Source organism: Mirounga angustirostris, unplaced genomic scaffold (genome assembly GCF_029215605.1).
Source record: "Mirounga angustirostris isolate CCGP_5_RB_7025 unplaced genomic scaffold, mMirAng1.0.hap1 SCAF_5, whole genome shotgun sequence".
Lineage (NCBI taxonomy): Eukaryota > Metazoa > Chordata > Mammalia > Carnivora > Phocidae > Mirounga > Mirounga angustirostris.
This window is the reverse complement of record NW_026991713.1, coordinates 19,909,748-19,929,526: the sequence shown is the minus strand read 5'-3', so window position 1 is coordinate 19,929,526 and position 19,779 is coordinate 19,909,748. Positions and strand designations below refer to the sequence as shown.

The window sequence follows — 19,779 nt, the reverse complement described above, 5'->3', positions numbered from 1 at the left end:
GGAAACTAGTGGGGCAGGGGTTCAACTTTGGAGTTATTAACTTAAAAAATATTGATTATACACCCTGTTTTAGGCACTGTGCTGAACACTGAGTATAGCATGTGAGCATTCAGAACTTACAGTCTTAATGGGAGGAACAGACAACAAGAAATTAAACAAACAGATAATCACAAAAGCCAAGTGCCATGAAGGAAATAAACAGGGTGGTAAGTTAGAGAGGACTTGAAGGTCCAGGAATTTTGGCAAATACATTTTTTAAAAAAATTTATTTATTTATCTGACACAGAGAGAGCACAAGCAGGGGGAGCAGCAGAAGGAGAGGGAGAGGCAGGCTCCCCGCTGAGCAGGGAGCCTATTGCAGGGGCTTGATCCCAGGACCCTGGGATCATGACCTGAGCCAAAGGCAGATGCTTAACCAACTGAGCCACCCAGGTACCCTGTGAAATAAATTTTTATAAGGAATATATTGTGATCAGAACAAATGAGCACAAAGCTGACTGACTATATTCTAAAATTACTTCTTTCAGGTCTAGAATATAGAAGCACACTGCAGGTAGATGGAAATATTTGCTCCCTTGTGTTTCTGGAAGTCACCAAAGTGCTGCGCTAGAGTTTTGGTGTCCTTAGGGTCCAGTCAGTCAATACAAACAGATAGGCAGGTTGATTTAAAAAAGATTAGTTTTGTTTAGTCACAGTTAGTCATTAAGTCTAGACTTCCCATCATCCTACCTAATAAGGATAGAAAAAAAATCCATACATTTGTGAGGCTTTCTATTTTTATTTCATGTATATATGACAAAGTCAAACAGAAACTATTTCCACTGAGTAACCCATTTCTCCTTTTCTGCCTCATAAACTTCAAAAGCAGAACAAGCTGGAGTATTCCAAGGACTCCTAGGGCATGCAGAAAAAATTCAGGGCACAACTCCAGGGGCACTAGGCACATCATAGTCTATACAGTGCAATCCTCTGTAACTCCTTTCAAAACAAATAGCAATTTTTAAGCCACAGTCTGTATCACTTGTGTTTTTTCTAGGTGAAAATATCACCTTTATAGCCAAAGTCAAGGCTGAAGATCTTCTTAGAAAACCCACCATCAAATGGTTCAAAGGGAAATGGATGGACCTGGCCAGCAAAGCTGGGAAGCACCTCCAGCTGAAGGAAACCTTTGAAAGGCAAACTCGGGTATGGCCCTTAACTCCTGGCACAGGGGCTTGGCTAGGTCGTTTCTTCTGTGTGGAGAAAAGGTCATTTTCAGGTTCAGCTTTGAGCGATTTCAGTTCCAGAAAACTCTCTAGAATTACCATTCCTGGTGTCTACACTCAAGCATGGTTGCCCTGCTGTACTCAGGAACTGGGAAGCACATTGACCCCTCCTATGCTGAGAATGCTGGGCTGGAATGCCCAGATGTAGACACAAATTTAAGCCAATGCTGAGGAATTTTGAAAATCATCAAAATGTGATAGCTTCTTTCTGTCAGCAAGGTGGGGCTGAAATGTGCCTGATGCATTTTCATTGCAGATGTACACATTCGAGATGCAGATCATCAAGGCCAAAGAGAACTATGCAGGAAACTACAGGTGTGAGGTCACCTATAAGGATAAGTTTGACAGCTGCACATTCGATCTTGAAGTACACGGTAAGAGAGTCTTCTTGTCTGGATAGATGTGACTTTTTTTCATGGTGTGTGAGGGGATAGAGGAGAAGAAGGTCATTTAATACTATGAGATTTTGAAAATAAAGTTTTCTTTCAAACTGGGTGTTTCTGATTGTGGTAGCCTCAGGAAGCCTGCTGAGTTAAATTGTTATGAAGTGATTTTAAAGTGGAATTTCAGGGATTTTACTGCTAAGTATCTCTTCTCCATGCTACCTATATTCCTTCAATTTCCGAAATAAGGGCTGGTGCCATTTTTTCTTCTACTGAACATGCCTGTTTCATTGGGTCCACTTATTTCTACCCCAGTTTGGGAATAATTTCATATGGGACAAGGATTTCAGGATATCCAGGTGGAAGGGAGGATTTCTCTTATAAGGACTAATGTCAGATGGGGAAGTTCTCCATCCATACGTGCTGTGTACTGTCCAGAGTGAATTTAATAGAAGTAAATGTAAAGGTGTACATGTAGACTGGGGAGGGGGAGAAACACTTCTATAAGTATACAAAGAGAAAGTTGACTTGGCAGCAAAGATCATAAACTTAAGGTGAATCTGATAAACGTACAAGAAACAAAGCTGATATAATTTAATCCTGGGCTATTACAAGTGGTTTGTATAGGACCTAGGTTTAGGAAATAACACTACTCTCTGCAACATGCTCCTTGTTCCACATTTGGAGTAATGTCTTTGGCCATGGTCACCACACATCAACCTGGATCTCTTCTGGAGTACCATACCCAGGAGGATGAAGAACGCAGAAACCACACCCTAGTCAGCTGAATGTGAAGCAGGCGAGACATACACAACTCATAAATATGGGAAGTGCTGTCACACAAAAGTGTTTCAGACAAATTAGAATCTAAAGGTAGGGATTATAAGGAGGTGATTTTTTGGTCTTAACTTTAGTATGAGCGCTCTTTCATTAAGGCTCTGTAAACAGCCTGGGAAAGGTGTGAGTGAGAGCCCCATCTCAAGAGATGTCAAATAAAGGCTGGGTGATCATGGAGGTACTGTAGAGATTTCTGAATTGAGTGGGAATATGGTGCTGAGCAGTGCCTCTTCAACCTGACCAGGCATCTCTGAGAATCACCTGAAGGGCTTTTGAAGAATATTGATTTCTTGGTGCCCGTCGCTGATCTGGTGAATCAAAATCTCCAACAAGGAGATCAAGAAGCTGATTTTTTTTAAGTTCTTCAGATGATTCTAGTGGGAAGGCAGGTGGAGTGACAACTGGAAATGGTAACTCCTGCAGTCCCCACATTGATTCTGTGTAAGGGAGGATGAGGTATGAGATCTCAGCGGCTCAGCCATCCAAGAGGAGAGCCATCCCCTCGCTCCCTTCACCCGGCGTTCTTTCCATCCAAAGAATCCCCACAGCCTGGAAAGGAACTGAGCACAAAATTGCCTACTTAATGGGTATTTATTTTGTTGTTTTCTTTCCTTTCAAAGAATCTACCGGGACTACTCCAAACATTGACATCAGATCTGCTTTCAAGAGAAGGTAACTTCAAAAGGGGAATCTAGGTAGCTTTTGTATAATGTGCAAGTGGAGAGTTTTCAAAGCACACATTCCCTTCCCCCACACTGTATATTCCAGAGAGAGCACCTCTTCACTATAGTCAAACATTCTCTGTACACAAAAGTTAGTGTTCTAGAAAAGCCATAAGTTTAATGTCAAATCAAGCATATACTGATCATTTTTTAGAATATTCTTGTCATAGTGAAGCTCCCATTTTTCTCAGGTTTCACAGTTGCCTTATAAAAACATACTCTTAATGTCTTCATATGTGGCTTCTTCCTTAATTGCATTATTTTTTACCGTCTGGCCAAGAAAGATATATAATAATATAGCATCAGTTAAGTAATGTCAGAAAACTTTTATTTATATTGCTTTTCATCTAGAAATTATTTATAGAGTTATTTAACCATGTGTCCAGAAAACCACAATTAAGTAGCTATTTACTGAAGTTAGCGCTATTTAAATATTGGATTACTAAATGAAAGACCACTGAGTCTGCCAGAATAAAGAACACTATAGAAAGACAAAATATAGATACCTATTTGATTTATTTTGCAATTGCCTAAGTTGAAAAAAAAAGGGGTAGGGGAACAAGGAAGAAAAATGAAAAAAATTTTCTAGACTATGAGAAATGTAACTAGCTCCTTCCTGACATTATTTTACTCTCTGCACTTAATTTTTCCATAATATAAGTTCATTAATGAGAACAGATATTTTGTTCTTCTTAAGACTGAATCTACTTAGTTTTGTTGAATAAGGAAAGTCATCCCAAACTATTATAAAGCAATGATTTAGTCTGTTAATAAAAGGCATATTTCTCTCCTAAATTATGAATAAATGAAAAGTTTAATTGCTTAAAAATATATGTAATATTACCTGATCAATCAGTTGATTTTTGTAAGTCATAACCTTAATTCCTATAACTTTCCTTCCACCTTCCCTTCACCCCATGTTCAGCAAATACAAAGGGTCCAAAAGTATGGTCATCCAATGTACAAGCATATTCTAAGAGAGGGAGATGTAATCTACTAAGTTTTGTGCTTTAAAAGAATAGAAATGGGTTTACTTCAAAAGGTCTTCTCTAAATACCTGCTATTAAAGAAATTTTGAAAACACATTATTTGAGTTTAATTCTTTTTTTTTTTTAAGATCTTATTTATTTATTTGAGACAGAGAGAATGAGAGCGAGAGAGCACATGAGGGGGGGAGGGTCAGAGGCAGAAGCAGGCTCCCTGCCGAGCAGGGAACCCGATGCAGGACTCAATCCAGGGACTCCAGGATCATGACCTGAGCCGAAGGCAGTCGCTTAACCAACTGAGCCACCCAGGCGCCCGAGTTTAATTCTTATAACTTACGTGTTATACACACTGTTTTTAAACCCGCAGACTCTTTTCTTAGAAACCATAACTAACATTTGTAAAGAGCAGGAAACAAAATTAAACATGTAAGTAAACATGTAGTGCCATTGAAATGTCAGCTCCATAGCTTCTATTTAGAGTTTATATGAAATCATGAAGGTGGCTGCATGCCTAATTTAAGATGCATTTCTCAATAGGAAAGTACTCCCAGTAAAGGGCTCATCAATAATTCAAAGACAAATTTTTGAAAAATACATTTTAAAAGGTATAAATATTAACACGAGAATGAAAAGCTTATAATGAAATCCCTTCAAAACAGGCAGGAATGCATCTTTTAAAAAGCTCTGCACTAGCTCCATTTTTATGTTATGTTGGTATCACATTATCTGATTCAACTACTGATGGACACAAAGAAGTTACCTTTGAATATAAGCTTTGTACTTATATATTTGACACTGGTATACTTCGTCCTCCAAGCCAATCTCTGACCTGAATAACAGAGATCAGCAAAAGTCCTTTGCTTTTTACATAGGTAGGTTTCTAGAGCCCCCAACTTGGAAAAACAAAGTACTTTGTGTTGCTTGGCTTAAGTGCATTTGTGTTACTCTGTTTTAACACAAATCCAAGCAGTTTTATATATGCAATCTACAAAAATGTGTCTTCTGAAATCATAGAGTAACACAAGCTCCTCACATTTACTTTTCCACAAGTACATACTCCAAAACTTAAAATGTCACTTGTGTGAAAAGAAATAGTTTGTGTTGATTTAGTCCCATGACTTGCGTGCCAGTACAAAATTGCATATACATTATATGTAGAGTGTGTGTGGGAAACTCTTGTGTATATGTCTCAGCATTAAACCCAGATTTGCTTTTCTTTTGTTAATGACAGTGGCGATGGTCAAGACGATGCAGGGGAACTTGACTTTAGTGGTCTCCTGAAACGTAGGTGAGAACCGAGCAATGGAGTGAGGCTCTGTGGCCTGGAAATCTTTTAGACACCCACTCAGAGAAGTCAAGTTTAAATGGATGTTTTTGGAAGAATTCCTCCTTTCTTAAAATGTGTTTCGCTTATAGAATATAACACAGAGTCAACTAAGAAAGAGACCGAGAAATCACTACATACTAATCTGCTAAAGATTTTAGCTGATGCTTTTTAACCTTCTTTTTAAAATTTTTCATGAGTCTTCATATATTTTCTTAGTTGGGGATGAGGAGATCTGAAAACTGAAGCAGAAGACCTAAATATCTAGGAGTCTCTGATTTCTCCATGATTTCTATCATTTCAATCGTGATTCCTTGTCATGATCAAATAAATAAAGCCTCTATTGTCCTGCCTTGATATTTTACCAAAAAATCAATTTCACAATTTTGGTAAAAGTCTCTGCAGGCGTATATGTGTTTGTGTGTGTGTGTGTGTATGGCAGATCAACTTTAAAATAGTATGTATGATTAACTGTATTATATCAAATCTAAGACACAATTCATTTGAATATATATCTGTATTTCATAAATCACTAAGCAATGAAAAAAATTGCTCCAGAGAGCTTATTTTGACACACTATTCATTATAAGATACATCCTTATTTAAGATGTTTAAAATGTCAAAAAATATGCATTTTAGAAGAGATAAAATATAGTAGTAAAATGGAAATAAATATTTAGTATTATCACTCACACTCCCTTAACATTGTTCTCTTACAATAAAATTTATAGATTTCATTATGGATATTCAGTACATAACCATCTTATAGGCTTTCTGCCCGTATATGCATATATATAATCATATAATATATATATGTGTTATATATAAAGCTATACATATCCAGATATTTACTATAGTGCAACAAAAAGAACTTGATTTTTGCTGGGATTTTATTTAAATACCAAATTTGTGAATAAATAATAAAACTATGATTCTAAAATAATAATATATAATATTGATATTAGTTTTCATTTAGCTTTTCAGGTTTACTTTTTATTACTTTCAGTGCTTTCCATGGTTACAAAAGAAACATTAAGTATAAATATGCTTCACAACAAATTACAAGTAGTAATAAACTGGACTTGTGTTCATTCTCGGTTTAGTTGTATGGCTTTATCCAAGTCCCTACGAATAAAAAATTCCCCCAGCTCTAAATATTTAGGTTGAGAACAGAAATATTAACAGGTGCAGTTTATTAATTATCAATGCCTATTAGCCAATCAAGAGAACTTAGCAGTATCAAACACATCTTTCACTCTTTGGATACTTCAAATAATCATTAGTCTCAATAATATTTATTAAGTTCCCAAATTTATTTAAAGCAATAGTATATGAAGTGACCCTCAGTGAGAACATTCTACAGATGAGAAACCAAAGACCAGAGAAGTCAGGTGACTTACCCCGAGTCACACTCACAGGAATTAGAGACAGGGCAGGGACCTAAATCCAAGTTTCTCTCTGAGTCAGCTCATTTCCTGTGACTCCACATAAGAAATACCACTCTGAATCTGCCTTGGAAGTTGGTGATTCGGTTTATAACACAACTGACACTTTGAGAAGAGAACATTTTTTTCCTCCTGCAATCATTTACTCAACCAGGAAAACACTAAATGCTTTCTTTGTGCCTGGATACACATTTGTGGGATGAAAAAGGTAGTGGTAAAAACATGGATGTAGGTCTCAACTCTCATAGTTACTAACCAGATAACTTTGGTCAAATTACATGTCCTCTCTGAGATTGTTTTCCACATCTATAAATGTGGAGAACAAAAACTAGTTAAATCAGTTATGTAAGAGGCTGGCTCATAGCAGGTGTCAAATATTCACTCCCACCAAAAATGTGACACTTCCCTTGAAGAGCCTATATTCATAAAAAGACATAATAATACACACGCACGCACACACACGAATCAATCAAGATGTGACACAATCAATTATTAAACCCCATGCTTTGATTAAGAAGAAAAAAAGAAAGAAAAAAGAACAGATTACCAGTAGTTTGCTGAGTAAAAGAAATCTAATGAATGATCAAAATGAATAAAGAAAAAATTATTAGAAAAAAAATGGGCAGCCAACAGGTCTCCAGTTCTCATTTTCTTTACATCCCTTAATTATGATTTTGACTCATAATTAAATCATTGTTAGCAAAAGACTATATTCATTTAATATACTATACTAATCTACCAGTATAACTTTAGCAATCATTGTGTTTCCCTACTAATTTGTGAATTGCATGTGTTTTCATTGTGGTAATGACACCATTTCTACTCCTCCGAGAGTGTGTGGCAAAATCCCTACAACCAAAATCTTTACAACCAACATTTCTCTACAACAAAAGATCTCCCTGACCTGAACAAAGCCAGAGTATTTCAAATAGACATTAACTAAATCAGATTAAATCTATTAGGCAGTATCTTGTTATGGGATTTGACATAGGTATATATACTTGGAAGTTTTATTCTATGTAAAATTTCTATAATTGCTTTGTACTTTACTAGGACCATCAAGTTATAGAAATTTTGATGTAGATGAAAGTACTGTGAATGTTATATAGGTCTATCCCAATGCTTGAAAAGGCATCAGTGGTGCCTACAGAATTTGAATTTTTTCCCTACTGTAATTTAACATAACCATGCAGATAGGGCCATGTGCAGCCACCATGGTAAGTAAAGATATGTTCTGGATGAGTTAAGGTAATGCTACAGGTGGGAGCCTTGACCGCACATTCTAGTAAAAAATAATGAATACTTCTTGCAATTTGGAATTGAATTAAGTAATGGAGAGAAAAAGAAGGAATAAGCAAGCAGTCACTGGTATGTATATTCGAAGTTTGATAAGATTAAGAACATGGTAGAGTGAAGTGTATTTTGGTGTTTTAATGAAAAAAAAATGGTGAGGATGATCAGTTTTATGAATCTGCCAATAAAACTGACTTAAGAAATCACACTGAAAATGATGATCTTTATATTGGCTTCCCTTTATAAATATTCACCTCATGGATCCAGGTATGTCTCAGTGTTTGACTTGTGCTTCTTGCTATCTATTTTAATCTAGTTTGGTATCTTTGAATCCTTTTACCAGTGTCAGGAGGATGGTTGAAATGTGTACATAATTCTTCTTGGTTAAAATACAAATTTAACACAAGGTAATATGGCATATTTTTACAGTTTGGGAACTATATTTAGATTGGAATATGACAAAAATAGAGCATTGATAAAGTGGTTGAAGAAACATCTACAGAGACTATATATAGGTACACACAGACACATTTTAATTGCAATTCTCCAAAACTTCCTACAAAATATTTAAAGGATGTATTTGAAATTTAGACTGCTTTCAGGCAGTAGACCTATTAGATCTGGCAAGTTATTACCAATATGCCAAATTCAGGACAATTTTCTTAAACTTCTCAATTTACCTGTGTTAATAGAGGGTGTAGTTATTATTTCAGTGACATATGAAGATAATGCATGTTTCTCGAGTTTTAAAAAATTAATTAATTATTTATTTTTAAGTGGGCTCCACACTGAACGTGGGGCTCAAACTCATGACACTGAGATTAATGGCCCTATGCTCTACTGAGACATCCAGGTGCCCTGTGTCTTGAGTTTTAAGAGTTACATTTCTCTAATGGTGAGAGTATGGTATGGATTTCTCGGTTCAGTGTTAAAAGCCCTGTTTTTAAAGCCTGAGTACTTAAAAGCCCACAGTCTCAAGGAAACTTCCAGGCAATTAAAGATCAGATGTAGGCACTTATATTAGCACTCTCGTTTTCCTGGTTAAAAATAGAATATTAGGAAGAGAGAAAGAGGGTGTAGTTATTATTTCAGTGACATATGAAGATAATGCATGTTTCTCAAGTTTGATAAGATTAAGAAACCCAGTCCTTCCCATAAAGGTTACTAGTGGACCAGTGACCTCTCACTTCCTTCCATTTTTCCAGGAAATTTGCCTCAGCATCCTCCTCCACTGGGCAAAAAGACTTACATGACAGTGTAAATTAGATATTCAGAAGTCATCCTTGCCTAACTCCACCCTAAATTCTATGTTAGTATTTATATTTTCCTCCCCTTCCCTATGATTACAATCTGGTATTTCCTTAAAGAAATGTAGAAACAGGTGTAATTTTGCTAACATGATAGCATGAATCTGTTTTCACACTGGTGTTTAAGATGTGTTGACCAGTTTTCCTGGAAAATCATATCCAAACCAGCATTATTCACAATAAGTAGTCACTATAACATTTCCAAATTAACATGATAAAAACAGTCAACTAAATCTTAGAAAAAAAAAATCAGGACTATTTAGCCAACAAAGGAAATCAATTTAAATTACATTTTGCATTTACAGTAGGGCTCTTTCCCTAAAGAGTGTTTATTCTTGAGTTTTTCTTTCATTTATTAGTTTTAAAATAAGGATAGACAAGTGTATTTTAAATCTTATATTTTCCTATTCCTATATGTTCTTTATATTTTCTGTATGTTCTTTAGTCAGTGATCAAAATTTGGGGTCATAATTTTGATAATTACACTAAGAAGTTACTTTTCCCTTGTTCATTGGAACTTAGCCATTTGCTTTACAGTTTAACATTTATATTTTTATAATTCATACCCAACCTGCTTTCAAAAAAGTTCAAGATAGTGCTTTAAGATGAAATATGAACGAATTTTTTGCTTCATTTTCCTTTTCCCCTGCCAATTTAGAAAAAAAAAAAATCTTTTAAAAAGTGAATGTGGCAACAAAAATCATATTTAAAACAAAATAAAAAAACCTACTGCAGTTTCAAAAATTTTTTTGCATAAAAAACAGCAAAATATGATTGGTGTGCACGTTTACTAATATGGTAGGGAAAATGCTATTTGCAAAACCCTAAGATTTGAAATACTTATTCGTACTGTCTTCATATAACAATAATGAAGGTAGAAAGAGATCGTTTTTCTTTCATAAACCAGTATTTAAATCTTCTCATTCTCGACCCACTTTTCGAAATTATTTCAGTATCCATATCCTAGATGACAACCGATCTTAAATTCCTCAAAATCTCACCTTATCTTTTTAAACTTTTGAGTGAAAATAAATAAAAACATATTCAGAATATTTTCTGTTATCTTTCTCTCTTCCTAATATTCTATTTTTAACCAGGAAAACGAGAGTGCTAATATAAGTGCCTACATCTGATCTTTAACTGCCTGGAAGTTTCCTTGAGACTGTGGGCTTTTAAGTACTCAGGCTTTAAAAACAGGGCTTTTAACACTGAACCGAGAAATCCGTACCATACTCCGACCTTCATTGTCCTTAAGGGCCGGTGGGCGGCTCCTAAACTAGGAAATGGTTTTCCCGGGTTAGGGAGGTGAAGCAGCAGGAGGAAGAACCTGAGGTAGACGTGTGGGAGCTGCTGAGGAATGCGAACCCCAGCGAGTACGAGAAAATCGCCTTCCAGTACGGGATCACCGACCTGCGTGGCATGCTCAAACGGCTCAAGCGCATGCGGAGGGTGGAGAAGAAGAGCGCAGGTGAGCCCCCCCCGGGGGGGGCGTGGCTGCGGGGGCCGCCTCCTCTGCGGACCACATCTTCGTATCTCTGCCTGGGTTTGGGGTGGGAATGGATGGGATGGAAATTTGCAGGCGCTAAGCTTCTCTTCCTTACCTTTGGCTTCAGGAGTAGTTCGCTGCTCTGCACATCAGTAGCTATGAGGGTAGTCGACAGCTAGTGAAGGTTTAAGGTAATGGAGATTTACTTTGCAAGTAACACATGGAACACGTAATGGAACATCAAATACCTTCGCTGTCACTGGGAATTTCTCAGTGGCCCCTTTCTCCAGCCTCCACATCTCCCTCCCTCTCAAATTCTTGATTCTTGCGTAGGCAGAGTAGATTCGATGTTTCTTTGTTTTACCATACCCATCATATTCTTCATATAATTCATTTAATGGGGAGTGCGGAAATTCACTTCTCACACCCAGTGCAGTTATCAGAATATTTTGTAAAACAGCTATGCTGTTCTGCATAGGGATCTGAAGTGACTGCATTTTGTTGTGGTTTTAAATATGTTTTTAAAAAATGCTTTGAGATGTTGCAATTTAAATTAAAAAAAAATACATTTTAAATTGATCATAAGCTCTTCAAAATTTCCTGTACTTGGTCATCATCAGTTATCCGTTTTGTGACACATCTAGGTACCCTATCAATCCTATTATTGTTTATTGTTTGTTAAGGTCCAAATAGAATTTATTTATTTATTTATTTAGGCGCCCAACCTGGGTATCCAAATAGAATTTAAAGTCTCTCACCACCTCTTTTTAAAAATCTGCCCTTTATTTCTAAACCTCACTGTAAACATGTTGAGCAATTGGACCCAGAGAAATATAGAAGGGCTTTGTTTATGCTGTGTTTACAAAACTCAGCCATTCCCACTATTTCCAAACTTCAAAGCTTTTAGAAGTTTTATTCTTGAGAGGTGTCTGAGATGGTAGAGTCACAAACATGTGGATGCCAAGCTGACATCTCTTTTCCCCACACTGGCCTGTCTAATTCTTATCGCTTAGCTCTGAATTGATGTCTTGAGGTATATGATAGATAACTTTTTTAAAAAAGATTTTATTTATTTATTTGACGGAGAGAGACACAGCGAGAGAGGGAACATAAGCAAGGGGAGTGGGAGAGGGAGAAGCAGGCTTCCTGCAGAGCAGGGAGCCGGATGCGGGGCTCAATTTCAGGACCCTGGGATCATGACCTGTGCCGAAGGCAGACCCTTAACAGACTGAGCCACCCAGACATCCCGATAGATAACTTTTTTAAAGTTAGTGTTTATCATGTTAAAATAGGAAGAAGTGAGCTTATTTAAGCAATAGTATAACAAAATTGGAATGATGGAAATGCAAGCATAAAAATTCCATGAGGCATTCCATACTTGTATGTATTTTCCAAACTGTCTAAATGAGTATTATAATTAAAATCAGGGAAAGATTATTAAATTAAGAAAAAAGGTTAACATCTGCTTAGGACCTTTCAAAGACAATATTTTTTTTTTAAACTACTATGTTCTCTGTTATTTAAAATGTTTTGAAATCCTGAGTTCCTAACCATATATAGGTAAGGAGTGTTTTAAATGTGTCATTATTTGGGCAAGTTTCCACAGTACAAAAACTTTGATAAACCCACTATTTCAATTAGTCAAAGGCATTCAATTTAATCTTACGAGTCATTGAATGTATCTCATAAACTCTGTGATAAAAAACTATCTGTGACATACAAGAAGTACAAAGATAATGCCAATAATCCTGATAGTAATCATACTAGAAGAATAGGCATGTTCTTCAAGTTCAGTTTCATTTGGAGGCTTTATAATTTCCTGAAGAATTAGGACAGTCACTTTTAAAGGCTCTTCAATAATTCTTTTCTCTTTTCTTTTTTCCATTTTTAAACTTAAATTCAATTAACCAACTATAGTACATCATTAGTTTCAAATGTAGAGTTTAATAATTCATCCGTTGCATATAACACCCAGTGCTCATCACATCACATGCCCTCCTTAATGCCCATCACCCAGTTACCCCATTTCCCCACCCACCTCCCCTCCAGCAACCCTTAGTTTCTTTGTTCTTCAATAATTCTTATGTTTCTTTCAAAAACATGTGGATCCTTTTCAAATTTTAAAGCATCTTATCATATATAAATCAACACAGAATTCTAAAATATAGAGGATAATTTGGAAGATTCCTATTTTGTTTCTACTTCAAGTCTCAATTTTTCATTTAGTTTTAGGTTCTTATCCATACATTGACTAAGTTCATAGCATATGTATGCACATATTGACATAGTTTTTGCTTTTTCTCTCTACCAGCTTTTGCAAAAATTCTTGATCCTGCATATCAGGTTGATAAAGGAGGCAGAGTAAGGTTTGCTGTGGAACTGGCAGACCCAAAGTTGGAGGTGAAATGGTATAAAAATGGTCAAGAAATTCGACCCAGTACAAAGTAAGTGGGCTTTGCAAATAATCAGTGATAGCTATATAAATCTAACAATAGTTTGACTCAATTTCCTGTGAATAAAAATACATTTTAGTTATTATCTTTTTAATGCAAAATCACATGGAGGGAGAGTAAAAACTTTTCATATATTTTGGAACCATTAAAATTATAATGCTATATAAATAAAACCTTGTTTTATGTTTTAATTCCATACAAACCATTTTTGAGTGATTCCAGTTCCAGTTTTGTGTCAATATAGGTCATATGTGATTATTTCAGAGCATTGTCAAACTTCTCCCAATTTTTAAAATAAAAATTTGAAATACATATTTGATATACCAACTGGAGATAACATCTTATAATTAGAGAACTTTTGTTTTTCTGGAAGAGCATCTAAAGCCTGTGTTTTATGTTTTGGCCCTCTCTCAAATGAAGGAAGTAGACTAATCCCTGATGTCTGATGGTATCACTAGTCTATTATGAAACTACTTTACAGAGATCCTTCTCAGCCTGAGAGATTTTCAACTCCAGTATATTTTTTTAAGTTAACAGGAGTCACATGCACATTTATAAAAGATTTTAATCCTGAAAATCTGTCGCTTCTGGAGTACAATTAGGTGGTTTCCAATTTCTTAATGGGGCCATGCCTACAGAGTGACTTTGTGCTGATGTTTAGTCTGATAAAAATCTCTTGAAAGTGGCTTGAATTTACCAAAAACAATTTTCATCAGTTATCTTTATCTAGAAAATGTTGTGTAATGCTTTATTCTCGAAGTCTTCAATTTGAGAATTTTCCAAATGAGAATTTTTTTCATTAGTCTGTTTTAATGCCCTAATATACTCATCCATAATCCAGATCACAGACAATTAAATTTTGTGATATTCCTGGCTTTTAGTTTTTTGTGTCCAAATGCTCAAGTTCTTTTTTAGTATGTGGTTACTGTGATACGATAACACTAGTTCTTAAGCTCATTTAAAAGACCATCACATTCTATAAAATTACTGCCTATATTAGTGATTAAGTTCATATTATTGCTTAAACCGTATAATCACTTATTCACCTAACAAAATCTGTTGTGACACTGCACTAGGCAATGAGTGGAATCAATGAATCAATGAGTAAGTCTGAGTTTCTGTCTACCTATAAACTAGATGAACTGGTCATTTAAAAAAATGTACAGAGTTCTAAATCTCTCTGACAATCTCAGCCAACCCCATTTCCCAACAATGGGTTAAAAAAATTAAATAGCAAATATATGAGTACTAATTTATAGATGAAATGAAAACCTTCTATAAAAATACAGAAATTACATATTATGTGTAAATATGCATATGTATTACATTATGCCTTAGAAAGATAACAATTGGCCTCATGTTTTGTGTTAAGTAAACTACATAAGGTGTGCTACATAAATTGCAGATCAAAATGATATCCCTTGGGCGCCTGGGTGGCTCAGTTGGTTGAGCGACTGCCTTCGGCTCAGGTCATGATCCTGGAGTCCCTGGATCAAGTCCCGCATCGGGCTCCCTGCTCAGCAGGGAACCTGCTTCTCCCTCTGACCCTCCCCCCTCTCATGTGCTCTCTCTCTCTTGTTCTCTCTGTCTCAAAAAAAAAAAAAATCTTTAAAAAAAAATGATATCCCTGACTTTCAAACATTACTGAATTATAAGCCAGATATGCTGGTAATAAAGCAAAGAATAAAATCAAGTTCACAGACTGCTATCTCCCTCCTATTTAAAACAGATACATCTTTGAACATAAAGGATGTGAAAGAATCATGTTTATCAATAATTGTGGACTGACGGATGATTCAGAGTATTATGTGACAGCTGGTGATGAGAAATGTTCCACCGAGCTCTTTGTGAGAGGTAAGGTGAAATCTCTTACTGTAGTCTTCAATAGCCTTGAGCACTCTTCCTCCCAGGGGTAATAAAATGAACATGACAGGTTGAGCTCTTGAGCTCTAGAGCAGAGGTAATAGTACCTCTAGAAATGAGTTAGCCTGGATGTTAGATTGGCTCTGCATGGGAGCTCCTCTACACTGGCAGTTATTGTATATCCTAATTAATCGTCAAGTTTGTTGAAGACTAGAAAAGCTGAGGGGAGAAAAAAAACAGGTGAGTCAAAATGCCACATGCTTTTGACTCAAGCAAGCAGTATATAATTATTCTGGTTATAGTTTCTGAAACCCAACAAACTCTACTGGATAGTCCTCATTTCACATATTCAGCTGATCACAGATTTCTCTTGAAACCAGCTTCATTAATAAAAGGGTATCAGTGGTTCACACTGAGGGTGCTGAAGATGATCATTGACTAAAACATTATGAAAGAGCCAGAGGGTGTCCATGAGCCCTCTGAATACAGACAGCTCTGCAATCTTTATCATCCATCTAGAACCAGAATCAAAGAATCATACTGTTACAGATTCTCCTTCATCAGAAAAGTATACCACATCGTTTCTCATTTGCCAAAAGAAGGATATTGATACATGTTTTGTCTGCTCTCCAGAACAGTAATTTATTTGATTTGAAGAGTTCTGAGAAAATTGGGAAAACCTACACAAGGTTACTAGCTATCTATTTTGCCAAAAAAGGTGTAAAAAAACCCACCTACTATCTACCACCATCTAACCATAGCCCTATGGTAGATAATACTTCCTTGCTGTTGGTCTTTTGTCTGTGAACAAATCTGTGGTCGTGAGCAGGTTTTGGACATTTAATGATTCTGATTCTCCCTTTTTTCACACTAGAGCCTCCAGTTATAGTAACCAAACAGCTGGAAGATACGAATGCTTACTGTGGGGAAAGAGTGCAATTAGAATGTGAAGTGTCTGAAGACGATGCCAATGTGAAATGGTAAATAGCTTTCCTGAGGTCTGTCCATTTTTAATAGATTAAAAAAATGTGCCTTCATAGATTGGAGAACAGGAAATGGCTTTTACACATATTAAAAAAGAATAGCAACCTTGTTCATGTTAGTAGAAATGGTAACTAAAACTGTGAAGATACTGGGGGTTTTTTCACCTATGAAACTAGAAATCAACCCAGAAATCTAAATTGGTAAATGTAGGGAAGTAGGCACTTACTAAGAAATGGGTGACCTACAGTTGCCCAGGTCTGTTAGACTCCAAATCCTGTGGATGTTCTTAACTTCTACACCTGCTTACTCTCACTATGCCATGCTGGCAACTTACTTACATATATATTTTTCATTTAATCCCCAGTTACCTTATTGTTATAGTACCACAGGAAAATATTTTAGACTAAGAATCACCAATTACTTTAAAAAATAAAAGCTTTTTTTTTTTTTGGTCTGGATAGGGAGTGTTTTCTCAAGTTCTATGTGAGTAACCTCAAAATTAAAGCTAAGAGATTCAGAATCCTAAAATGAAATGCTTTGTTGAGAAGTATAGTAAATTACACAGCATATATCTGTGGTAATTGGTACATAGTAGAATGTTCATTCTAATCTAGAATCATAGCTAACTTTAGAACATATTAAATGATGCTATTCTTACTAGTGTGGGTCAAGAGGTAATATCCGCTCTTAGCATCTTCATCGGATTGATCTTGAATGGGAAGAAGGGGCTTATGTGTTCTTCTTATGTAATTTTTCAGACAATACTTGTTACGTTACTAATCCATTTGATATTATGATCCATATGTTCTTTAATTCAACAAATAGTTCCTAGATTCCAGGATATAACAAAAAAACAAGACCAATAATGTCCATCTTCTGAAGGGTCTTTTATAAAACGCTTTTTATAATCTATTTTATAATCTATTTTAACTCAGGTTTAAGAATGGTGAAGAGATTATCCCTGGTCCAAAATCAAAATACCGAATTAAAATTGAGGGCAAAAAACATATTTTGATCATAGATGAAGCAACGAAGGCTGATGGTGCCGAATATTCTGTAATGACAACGGGAGGACAGTCGTCTGCTAAGCTTAATGTCGACTGTAAGTAAGATTTCCTTGGGTGTCTTCCAAGTTGGCTAACTATTGATGTTGCATTTGTTAATTCAATTTTAGTTTCAATCTATTTGATTTCTACTTGTGGCATTTTTAAATATGTAAAATTGGATTCCATTCTAACTAAGTGTCTATGTCGTATCAGTCAGGGTCTCTGAGATAGAAACTGACTACTCAATTTAATAGTAAAACACAGTATTGGGGAGTATAAAAATCACCTGTCAGAGAAGTTATCCAAATAGTCAAGAAATACTTTAATCCCACAACTACATAAATAGATGGTAAATACTTAGATAGGATATAAAATCCTGATGTTTGCATAACCCAGGGGTGAATTTGCTATCTGTTCATTAAATAAACATTCAACATTCTGCAATTACATTTGGATTGTGAAGGAAGTTGGTTAAACCAAGGAGGCTCAAATGAGGACATTGTAAGAATTCATTTGCTACCAGGATCCAGAGGCATAAGAGAATTTATGTACTTCTCCAAATGCCCCCTGAATAGTAGTCAGTCCTCAACAGCAGAGTCTGTCTCTTCCAGTTAGCCATGAAAATTAAAATAGCAAATCTCACAGGAAGTTTGGTAATACATGCAGAGCAAAAGTCTTGCTTCCTTACTTCTTTCTTAGTCCAGTTGTGATCCATAGGATCCCAATTATTCAGAGGTTATCTTAGTTACACTCCTTATGCTTCACAGAACTGCGGCCATTTTAGTTTAATATCAAAAAAGTGTTTCAACCATAGGCAGATCCTTACTTTATATTTGTATTCATTTAAAGCAATTACAGTCAGTTCTGCTATAATGCAATATATGCATTTCTAAAATCACTGTGCTATACAAAGTCATGCAATAAAACCACAAGATTAATGGGGAAAGTGAGGTTATGGGCACAACACTCAAAAATTCTGTCAGCCACACATTAAAAAAAACAATAAGAACCTAATAAAAAAAAAACCACTATCACAGTTTTACACAGGTCAAATAGTTAATAAATATGGCACTTTATGTTAAATGAGACCTGGAATTTGCTTGTGTAAGTGGTGTGGGAAGTGTTGCAGCTAGTGAGCCACCGTGAAGTGATAGAAAAAGGTTATTTGAAATTGAATGGACAGTGGTAATCTCAGATGTGCATGAGTGTGGCTCATACCACGTGGGTGAATTCAGGTAGCTGGTAGATGTTTGATGTGTGTGTGTGCGTGCATGTGTGTGTGTGCATTTTGTGCAGTCCTACCTGGCTCAGTCAGCTGGGTACCATTTTCTCTTTTTCATGAATAAAACTATGCATCATCAAACACAAAATCTGTGTTATGTTCCAGTTGTCCCCAACATATCAATTGCACTGGAACAAATTCTCATTTTCAAAACAAGATACCATCTTGGCCTGTCTGGAGTTTGAGTTTGGCACCTATAATTATTTATTTTTCTCTAGTGAAACCTCTGAAGATTTTGACACCTCTGACTGATCAAATTGTACATCTTGGAAAAGAAATCTACTTGAAGTGTGAAATCTCTGAAAACCTATCAGGAAAATGGACTAAAAATGGCCTACCTATTCAGGAAGGTGACCATCTAAAGATTGTTCACAAGGGAAGGTAAGCAAGTTAGGTGGCCCATAAGGGAGGGCTGGTCCCCATATCCACTTTCTCCACTTCCTAAATTACATATTTGGTGAGGAGTGTTGGAGAGTAGTCATAAAGAGAGGATCTGTGTCTGGTTCTTTGCTTCCAAATAGCAAGAACATAGGATTTCTCTGTTCTAAATCTTGTCCTACCAGTGATCCTTTATCTGTACCTCATGGCATGGTACTTTGTCTATTCAAAAGCCATCGACTGATTCTTTCCATCTAAACATGAGGTTAAAGGACTGATATTGAATCCTAGTTAAGGAATGAATCAAAATGGACTAACACTCCCTAACTAATATGTGTCATGTGACCTCCCACAATTTTTTGGGTGGACATAATACCTTAGAATCTAGCAAAGATCTAAGGCAAGAGTTCTTAACCTTGGATCTGTGGATCCTAGGAGATCATGAATGAACTTCAGGGGGCCCCATAAATCTCTGAAGCTGTAAGCAAGTTCTGTGTATACAAAAATACACACTTTTCTCTAGAGAGAGGATCCATGGTGTCTATCAGATATTCACTGACCCCCAAAAAGTTAAGAACTAGTGCTTTTAGATTTGGCATATAAAGCTAAAGTCAAGATTATTCTTGGTAATTTCTTAAATCTTAAAGTATGGCACTAGTGATATGTTATATTTTAGGTTTTTTTTAAAGCTATATGATGAGAAAGGAATAATAGACTCTTGCATG

General features: G+C 35.9%; 1 protein-coding gene across 12 annotated transcripts in view; it reads left to right on the top strand.

Annotated features, from left to right (window-relative positions):
• The window catches only part of MYBPC1 (myosin binding protein C1), an 88,220-nt gene that overhangs the window by 31,188 nt on the left and 37,253 nt on the right, over positions 1-19,779 (top strand). For all 12 annotated transcript variants that reach the window (XM_045872751.3, XM_045872749.3, XM_045872746.3 and 9 more), the window contains 10 exons: positions 1,037-1,185; positions 1,522-1,639; positions 3,106-3,157; positions 5,425-5,481; positions 10,864-11,030; positions 13,360-13,492; positions 15,231-15,355; positions 16,239-16,344; positions 17,284-17,450; positions 18,895-19,057. In XM_045872751.3, the coding sequence (XP_045728707.1) occupies positions 1,037-1,185; positions 1,522-1,639; positions 3,106-3,157; positions 5,425-5,481; positions 10,864-11,030; positions 13,360-13,492; positions 15,231-15,355; positions 16,239-16,344; positions 17,284-17,450; positions 18,895-19,057 (1,237 nt within the window). The remainder of the gene's footprint in view (positions 1-1,036; positions 1,186-1,521; positions 1,640-3,105; positions 3,158-5,424; positions 5,482-10,863; positions 11,031-13,359; positions 13,493-15,230; positions 15,356-16,238; positions 16,345-17,283; positions 17,451-18,894; positions 19,058-19,779) is intronic.